The sequence below is a fragment of the Mus caroli genome, chromosome 4 (assembly GCF_900094665.2).
Source record: "Mus caroli chromosome 4, CAROLI_EIJ_v1.1, whole genome shotgun sequence".
NCBI classification, from domain to species: Eukaryota; Metazoa; Chordata; class Mammalia; order Rodentia; family Muridae; genus Mus; species Mus caroli.
In genome coordinates, this window is record NC_034573.1 from 114,626,978 (window position 1) to 114,636,295 (window position 9,318).

General features: G+C 50.9%; 2 protein-coding genes across 4 annotated transcripts in view; one reads left to right on the plus strand and one right to left on the minus strand.

Annotated features, from left to right (window-relative positions):
* The window catches only part of Yrdc (yrdC N6-threonylcarbamoyltransferase domain containing), a 4,753-nt gene extending 3,702 nt beyond the window's left edge, over positions 1–1,051 (plus strand). The window contains exon 5 of the mRNA XM_021161234.2: positions 1,035–1,051. Coding sequence (XP_021016893.1) covers positions 1,035–1,051 — 17 coding nt within the window. The remainder of the gene's footprint in view (positions 1–1,034) is intronic.
* Positions 7–7,849, minus strand: Maneal (mannosidase endo-alpha like). 3 transcript variants are annotated; one of them, XM_021161532.2, is made up of 4 exons: positions 7,208–7,849; positions 5,938–6,047; positions 4,705–4,781; positions 7–2,730 (listed from the first exon to the last, which is right to left on the minus strand). In XM_021161532.2, exons 1-4 carry the CDS (start codon positions 7,740–7,742, stop codon positions 2,094–2,096), a joined length of 1,359 nt encoding a protein of 452 aa, XP_021017191.1. In that variant the 5' UTR covers positions 7,743–7,849; the 3' UTR covers positions 7–2,093. The 3 variants fall into 3 exon arrangements, with proteins under 3 accessions (XP_021017191.1, XP_021017192.1, XP_029331593.1); XM_029475733.1 differs by having other exon boundaries at positions 2,343–2,453; XM_021161533.2 differs by lacking the exons at positions 4,705–4,781; positions 7,208–7,849 and having other exon boundaries at positions 5,938–6,008.
* Positions 7,850–9,318: the final 1,469 nt, after the last annotated feature.

Genomic DNA, 9,318 nt, shown 5'->3' on the forward strand with positions numbered 1-9,318 from the left:
TCCCTTCACAGGGGTCCTGTTCATGAAACTTGGGAGGACCCAAGGACCATGCTGGATACTATGTGTCTGCTACTGGATGGCAAAGCCTCATTGGCTGAGGTTCCTACATCTATAGCCTAGCTTTTTAGGCAGCATCCTTGGCTCTGAATCCTGTAGGCCAGCCAGAAGCTGCAGGGTGAGCCTTGTTCCCAGAGGAAGGTTATATTTATTTATTCTGTACATTTATTTGTCAGCCAAGAATTAAATGGAGGGAAGGACATTCTCTTAGAGTGGCCTTATTATTTTAAGTGCCCCTCTCACCCCCACCCCCTTTAAGTAACTTGAGTACAGAATTAGAATGCATTAAAAGCTGCTTTCTGGGGAACAGTGACATTTGATGTCAAACCAGCCAGAAGCACTAATGCAGTCTAGAATAGAAGTCTTAGGACCAATGCAGCAAAGTCTAGGAGCTGAGGGCAAAGCTTTCTGGGTACAGGGGAGTGGTTATTGGGGAAATTATTCTAGGGGTCCCAAGTGAAATATTGAAAAATAAAATCTTGACTTTTTTCAGCCAGTGACTTTCTAATTTATTGGTATAGTTCTATGTGTAATTTATTTAGCTTCATTGTTTATGCAGAAGCCTTTTATCCTTGTTCATATGTCTACCGAGTATTTACATAATTATTTTGGGGTAGTTGAACTGTATTTTCTTTTGTTGTTATTAAATATTGCTTCTACAAACAGTTGTAAATGGTTTATTTTTCTTTTGAATTATTTCCTTAGAGTAGGATTTCTCAGTCAAGATATATGTGTGCATTATGGCTGTTGATGTAGATTAGCCTTCAGAAAATCTGAGGATGCTTGCTCTTTCCTGCTGCCTTGCTATATCCACAGTATATATGCATGGAATAAAGTTACCATGGGTTAAATCCAGCCCTTTCAACTAAGCTGCAAGCTGGGTGGTCAGCCCAGCTGATCTATCTCGGGGGGGTTAGTGTCGGTGACTGGGCTGGTTGTCCTTGCAGTGACCAGTATTTCACTTCCTCCATCTGCAGCCATTTCCCAGAGTTAAAGGCTCAGCTTTAGCCTGTAAACCAGTCCAGTAGGGTCTAGTGAACATTTCCTTTTCAAGAATCTTGCTGAAAATATTCATCAGGTTTTACTTTACCAAGGATCCTTGCAAGTAGCATTAGTTTGTGAGTAAGCACTGGTTCGTTAACTCCCTAGAAATCTTATGTAAACTAGTCTTATAAGCAGATCCATCTCCACTGTGCTAAAGCTAGCCAGCCTAGCCATACACTGATGTGTCCCAGACTGACCTAGTGGCCAGCACTTAATGAGAGCTGGAAGAGGAATGTGTACCGGCATACACCATTTCAAACTTAATACAAATCACACTAGCACTGAAAGTGGCCCTAGTGAGTGGCCTCCCTGGCCTAGGCAGCTGAAAGGAATGACCTAGTCCTTTCTACCACTAAAAGTTCATCTGGGAAAGGCTCCGGGTCACAGAGGTATCTTGGAGGAAAAAATAGCTGAACTCCCAGCCTGGGTGTAGCTGCAAAGAGCGAAAACAGCCGAGGTGCTAGCTACAGTTATACCAAAAGCAGGATCCTGTAAGCTTTGGGAAGGAAACCGTGCTCAAATTCCCCAGCACCTGACAGGCAATAGGTGCTTAGTATGGGTGCTCAGTGTTCCTGATAATGGGGCACAGGAGTCTACTAGAAGGACTTTAAAGTCCTCTTAGAAGTGTCAAATGTGGTTCCCTGTGTTCAGCAAGATGTCGGAAGGTGGCTGTCCAAAGGAAGTAAGGTGCATGCTAGCTTAGAACCCTGAGACCCTCCTAAGCACGGCGGCTTGCGCAACTCCATACAACTACCTGCCTCAGCTGAAAGCTGAGGGACCTGGAGGTTCCTTAAGCCATTGCAGCCACTTGCCCTCTCCTGCTTCATCATGCCTTACTTCCCAGCACCGCCAGTCCAGGTGCTAGGCTCTGTTCTGCATGAGCTAGCTGGTCCACCCACGAGCTCCCAGTTGCTACTTGGGACTAGTGAGTGCCTATATCCCCAGCTGAACCAGTTTGGTGATCTGTTGAGGTTTGTTTGGGTGAGAGTCCCTCACATCAGCCATTGCTCCTTTTCCTTGATGAAGTGCTCTGCCCAGCGGCGGGTCAGCTCCAAATACAGGCTGGACTGGTGAGGCAGGTAGTCCAGATACAGGCGAGTTGGCGTCGTCTTGGGGACAGCTTTCTCAATCTGTGTGCCCTCGTGCCACTCATTGAAGGAGGTGATAGAGACTATCTCGGGCCTCACAGTCAGGGCCGCCTGCAGGGCTGTCTCATAGTACTTGCCATTGACCCGGTTCCGAGTATTGTGGTTGTTCCAGGGCCGGATGCTGGTATCAATGTACCCAGGCCCCACGCTAGGGATGAACATCAGGTTGTTGGTATCACAGAAGTTCTTCACAGCTTTCCAGTTCTGATGGGAAGAGCCAAAGGAGAAGCCATTGGAGGCAAAGTAGGTGTACATTCCGTCGAATCCTGCCGCGAGGATGTCGTGGGTGTGGCTCTCCTCCACGAGCAGAGCTATGAAGACCCCATCGTAGGGAGTGTTGCGGATAGAGTGAGGCCCATTTTGTGTCAGGAGGTGGGCCCAGGCCTCAGGGGATGTCAGATAGGAGTCGTAGATATAAAAGAGTGGGAGGCTCTTGCCCATGCTATTCTTATAACGGTAGAATGCACCGTGGGAGCCATACCTGAGGAGCAGGAGGGAGAGGCTTCGGTTGGTTGTGGTAAGATTAGCTCACAGCACTCTGGGATCCAGCCGGTCACATATTGAGGCTGTCTATGCATTCAAGTATTAGCCTGCCTCCCTTCTCAGCACCCCGCCCCCTTCCGGAAGCCCATCTTCTCCCCACCCTGCCCACCATCTTCATCGGAATTTCAGCAACAATCTCCTAATTGGTATCTAGCCTTTATTCCTGCCTTCCTGTAGGATATGATCTGACCACTGCTTACCATGGCCTAAGGATTCCTGTTTCTGGTCTGACCTGACCTATTTTCAGTCCTGCTACTTACTACACATTAGATTCCACTGCCTAACTGGCCCTTCTGTTAAGTCATGTGAGCTTGTCCCATCTTAGCACATTCCACATGCTAGTTCTCTCTGCCTGGCATTTTCTCCTTTCTCCAGATCTTTGCAGATCTAACATCATCATCACCAATATTTTATTTGATACAGGGTCTTGTGTGGCCTGGAGCTCATTAAATAGGCCAGGCTAACCGTGAACTAAGAAATTCACCTGCCTAATCGGGTGTGGTGGCTCACGCCTTTAATCCCAGCTTTCGGGAGGCAGAGGCAGGCGGATTTCTGAGTTCGAGGCCAGCCTGGTCTATAGCCAGGGCTATACAGAGAAATCCTGTCTCAAAAAACAAAAAAAAAAAGAAAGAAAGAAAAAAAGAAAAAGAAATTCACCTGACTCTACCTCCTAATTGCTGGGATTAAAGGCTTGTGCCGTCATGCCTGGCCAGAGCAGACATTTTAAAAAACGGGACAGAGATGGGGGATAGATCTGGGAGGAATGGAGAGGGCAAATATGATTTTTTTTGTTTTTTGAGGCAAATATGATTTTTAAAATTACTTTAAATATGCGTTTTAAAAGAACCATTATGCTAGAGAAATGGCTCGAAATTAAAAGTAATCGCTGTGCCTCCAGAATCTGAGTTCTGTTTCCAGCACCTACATCAAGTTGTAACAAGCCTGTAGCTCCAGCGTCCTCATCTGGCCTCTGGGCACACACAGACACACATATGCATATTATAAAAAAATAAAACCTTTTTTTAAAAATGTTGGGGATTGAGTCTACTGAGTCCAGGGCCTCTGGCCTGATGTCGCATGCCTGCAGTCCCAGCACTTGTGAAGCTTCAAATCAACAGCAGGAAGGATCAGGGTCACGCTCAGCGACATAAAGAGCTCCAGGCCAGCCTAAATTAGGCCCACTCATTCCCTGCAGCTTAACAACCACATTTATATCTCAGCTCTAGGCGCTGGGAAGTCCAAGATCAAAGTATCTATCAAGGTTGGTCCTTGGTGAGGGCTCTCTCGCAGCTGACAGATGGCCAACGAACTGTATGCTCACACAGAAAGCAAGCGTCAGCTTCTTAGATGTCAGGTCATAACCTATCCTCTCAGAGAAGCACACATCACCATTCTAGAGTAATTCCTTGAAGGCTGGGACAGAAGGTTCCAGCTCGCGCTCAGGCTTAGCATGCAAAGGACCCTCCCTGGGTTTCATCTTCAGAACCATAAAAGGAGAAAAAAAACCTTTTGGGGCACATTTAACACAAAACTTCACTTTGCTTTTTGTTGTTTTTATTTATTTTTTCATACTACAGATTACTGTGGTTTCTCACTTCTTGGTTGGGGAGCTCTGCTGTACCCCCAACCACTAGTTTATAAGTACCAAGCCAGAAACTTTGCTAAAGACAATAGCTATACCTGTGGGCATTGGACAGTATTTTAGTGAATATGTACAAGCATGTATGAAACACTTGGATAATAAAGACTCAGTTATGTTCTCGGAACGAGACCTGAAACTCAGCTACCTGACTCAACCCAGCACCCTCACTGGGAAACAACTGCTTGGGACACATGTATTCCAGCCTTGTACTGCCTGGCCTGGCCCTCCATCCCTTCTGTCCCTACTTCCTTCTAGATTCCCCCATCTTACGTGTCAATGATGTACTTGATGTTGTCATGGACAGTGATGTCATCCCGGCCCTTGTAGGGTTGGATATGGAAGGCCACCTGCCACAAACAGAGGAGTTGGAGGTCATGAATATTCTGGAACACAACACATAAGCTTAATGCCCCCAGCCCTGGCTTGTAGGAGGGGCTGAGTGCAGGAATGCCTGGCAAGGATTGGCTCAATAAAGCTTGTCAGTGCCCTTCAGATCAAAAACGAAGGGCAGAGGCTTGTCTGTGTCACATGACAGGGAAGCCAGGAATCATTCTGGGTGGCTGCAGGATGGCATCCAGGTTTCCATCTCTGTCAGCTCCAGTCATGAGCACACCAAGACATGTGCCTACTCTCTGCCAATGGAAAGTGTGCCACGATCGGTTAAACCTGCCAGGGGTGACCTCGAAGGGAGGGGGCTTCTTGGTCATTCACCACAAAAGCATCACTGACGTCCTCTATTGATGTGTTTGAGGGAAATGGCCATATGCATATCCTTCCACTCAAAAGCGAACCTGCTTATGGAGGCTCAGCACTGTCCTTCGCTCTATGGAGTGGAGTCTAGAGTTCTGTTCTGCCGGTCCATTTGGTTCTTGCCTGCCCAGGATCCAAGATCAGGCTCTCCAGCCTAGCCTGTATTACTTAATAAAAGTGAAGGAGCTGGAGAGATGGCTCAGCGGTTAAATGCACTGGCTGCTCTTCCAAAGGACCTGAGATCCTAGCACATACATCAGGTGATTCAAAACTAGTTCCATGGGGATCTAATGGCTCTGGCCTCTGCATGCACCTGCACATACTCACACAGAGAGAAACACACGCAAAATTTAAAAAATAGAGGTAAATATTAGAAACTGATACTTAGACAGTCTTCCATTTGTCCCCTGTTTGGCTTTCTCAAAACTAAAGATGCTAACAGCTGACATAGGCACAGCCTCCTAGACCCTCTTCCAGTACGGGACACTCACTATGTGTCTGTCATCCCTAGCCACCCACACCAACCTTATGGCAGAGAAGGGGCATTCTCAGCCTTGCAGTTGTGGCACAAGTCTTTAATTCCAGCACTTGGAAGGCAGAGACAGGTGAATCTCTGAGTTGGAGGCCAGCCTGGTCTACAGAATAAGTTCCAGGACAGCCAGGAATATACAAACTATGAGAAATTCCAGAAGAGGAGTAGGGGAAGGGGGAGGGAAGAGAAGAAAGGGCATTTCCCAGAATGAGAGAACCCACCTGGATGTTGTACTGATGGGCAGTGTCCAGAATGGCAGGTACCAGGTCGTCTGTGGGCTCTCCATTATCATCAGCCATGCCAGGTGGATACCAGGAAAGAACCAAAACTCCTGAATAATACAGAAACCCCTTCAGTGGCACACAGCGCGCCACCTCCCCTCTCCGCAGAGATTTTCTTATCAGAAATAATTTCCAACTGTATGCTTCCTGAAAACCTCGAGCCAGGAGCCTGCCAGGTTCCTAGGGACAGATCCGAGGCCCAGAGCTCAGCTGGCCTTGGAGCTGTCCACGCCAGCAGTGCTGAAGTGCTGACGCCAAAGGAGCCAGGCTTAGGGAGTGCAGCATCAAGTAGCAGACAGAAGGGGAAAGAGTGGCCATGCCACGCTGATCTGGAAGCCACAGCCCTACCTCTGAGGTCCTACCTGAAGAGAAATCTTATGCTCATGCTTCCAATGGGCGAGAGCTCTTGCCTTGAGTGACTGCCGGTCTCGAAAGCAAGCCTGGACAGAATAGCCTACATCCTAATTATCTTTGTAGATGTCCCATACCCCTCCTTATTTGCTTATGCGTTTGGTCATTTATTATTTTGAAGATACCTTCCCATTGTGTAGCCTGGCTGCATAGTTGGCTAGCTTCAAACTGGGAATCCTGTCTCACCCTCCCAACCGCTACGATTCTGGCATGCACCACTAAACCTGAATCCTCACCTAGTGGCTCTCCTTCCTGTTTATAAACCATGTCAAGGCATAACAAGGCATCCTTAAAAGTTAGCAGAATTCGGTGACAAAAATCTAAACTAAATGAACCTCCTCCCCCACCCCAGCCTGTAATGTGCAAGGTTCTCCAGAGCCTCTGCTGGCTGAGCACTTGATGAAAAAACTCCTGTGTTGTGTCCACCCCTCAGCCCAGCTAGATGGGCCGCCCCTGAAGGGCTAGGACCCCCAGGCCTCACTCTCCTGAAACCTGGAACAGACTTACAGCTGCTCTTTTTACTGTCCCTGCTCGGGATAGCTCTGCTGCACACACCCCCAACAACCCTATGGAAGGGCCCTGGGGTTGTTGAGGGTCAGACAGGCCCAGAAGGTAGTGGAAAATTGGAAGGGGAGGTAGTGTGTAGTGGGCCCGGGATAAGAGTGGGAGGGAAGGGTTACAAGGACAGCCTGGCGGGAGAGTGGGACCAGGGACCCTGTGGCGGGACATCAAGAACTGTGGTTCAGGGAGGAAGGGCGAAGCTGGGGGACAGACTGGCCAGGGGAACGCAGGGGCTCACCGATTGCAGCTTCTTTGAGCTGGGTCATGTGCTCTCGTAGCACGTCGGGGTCCCGCGAGCTGTAAGGCCCCAACTCTGGGTAGAAGCTGGAGCCCAAGTCATCTGGAGGGCTGTGGCGGCCACGCGGGTAACTGGCCGAGATCTTGGGGTCCCAGTGCGGCACCATGACATGGTCCCAGTGGATGTAGTGGCCCTCGCGCCGCGGGCTCCCGTACCACGAATAGTAAAAGGCATGCAGATCGGAGTAGACGCGCAGGCTCTGCCGGGGCGCAGGATCGGCCTCGGCCGGGCCCAGCGAGGCGCGCGGGGCGGCGGTGCGCGGCGGGGGCGGCGGCGGCGCGGCGGGGGCAGCCGGGGCGCGGGCGGGCGCGGGGTTCCCCTCGGGACGCCTCTCGAACGGTGCTAGCTCCGGGCCTGGGCCCAGCGCCGGCAGCCCGTCCGGGGCCTTGAGCGTGCGCAGCCCCATGAGCGTGCCGAAGGCGAAGAGCAGCACCAGGAAGAGGGCGATGCAGGCGCGGCGCCGCCGCCGGGCCATGGCTTTCCCGCGGTGCCCGCCGCCGCGCTAACAGCTCCGGAGTCGCGCCATTCCGCCCGCCCGCGCGTCCCAGACCACAGCCCGCGAGCGCCGTGCGCCCAGGGCGGCTCCGCGCCTGTCCCCGCAGTGCGGGCGGGCCCGGCACACACAAGATGCAGTGGCGCCGACCAAGTGATCGCGAATGGAGGGGGAGACCAGGCAGAGGAACGGGAACCCCCATCCGGCCCCAGCGCGTCCCGGGCCGAGCGTACCTGAGATCTGGGTCGGGTGCGGAACCGGACCTTCCCAGTAGAAGGATCTCTCAGCCTCCTTCCACAGAGCTCTGTTACCATCACCCCGATTCGCCCCAAATCCCTAGTACTGAGAAGAGAGGCATTGAGCCACCCTGCGAGCCCTGGCTGGAGCCAGTAACCTAGTGGAGGACCCCAGCTTGCACTGGAACCTAACTCCAGGGCCGGGCCTGGATCTTCTGTGCTTTCTAAGCAGTAGTAGTGCCTAGCCTTGGCCATCTATGCATGCTCTTCCTCAACTCTGCTTTCCAGAGGTTAGGCAACACCCCCCCACACACACACCCTTCCGCACTGAGATTGAAGCTAGCGGCCTTGTACCATGCTTGGGAAGAGTGCAACAACAGTGAGTGAGTTCGATCCTCACTCTGTACTTTGAGACTAAGTTGCCCAGGCTGATCTTGAACTCAATCTATAGCCCAAGCTGACCTTGAATTTGAACTACCCATCCCTTGGCCTGCTGAGTGCTGAGGTGACAGGTGTGCGCCACCGCTCCCGGGTCGGGTCGTTTAGTGTTTTCTGAGGTGCAGCCTCAGTGTGTAGCTGAGAGCAGCTATGAAATTTTCCATATGGCGCTGGCTAGTCTGGAACCCTGGCTAGCCAGACTGGTCTGGTCAGTCTGTATTGTTGCCTCGGGCTCTAGACTGCTGGTATTACAGGCAAGCATCGCCATGCCTGGCTTCTCACGGCCGTAAAATAAACATCGAGAAGTGCTCAGCAGACTCCCTATCAGTTCCCACTAATGTAAGGTGTATCTTGTTCATGTCAGAGCTAATCCATTGTTTGTTTGTTGGTCGGTTGGTTTTTCGAGACAGGGTTTCTCTGTGTAGCCCTGGCTGTCCTGGAACTCACTCTGTACACCAGGCTGGCCTCGAACTCAGAAACCCACCTGCCTCTGCCTCCCAAGTGCTGGGATTAAAGGCGTGAGCCACCTCGCCCGGCTAGCTAATCCATTGTTAAGGCCAACCAGAAATGTGAGGAAACCCCAAAGGATTCAAGAAAAGGACCTTTGAGTGGCTGTGGTGTCTCCTCTTGCCTTTGCAAAGCCAGGGTTAAGAGCCCCAGCAGGGCAGGTAGAATTACTGTGGAGAAGGAACAAGTCAGCCTTCTCCCCCGGGAGCACAAGTCAACAGCAGAGGCAAAGGTGGCCTATCTATTATGCGGATATACTGAGAATATACATAAATAATCAGCCTGTCTGTGTGTCTAGGATACCCAACCCAGAGAGAGCTGGGAATCAGAAGTTCATCTTCCAGGCAGAAAGAGGCCCACAGAACTCCTATGAAGGA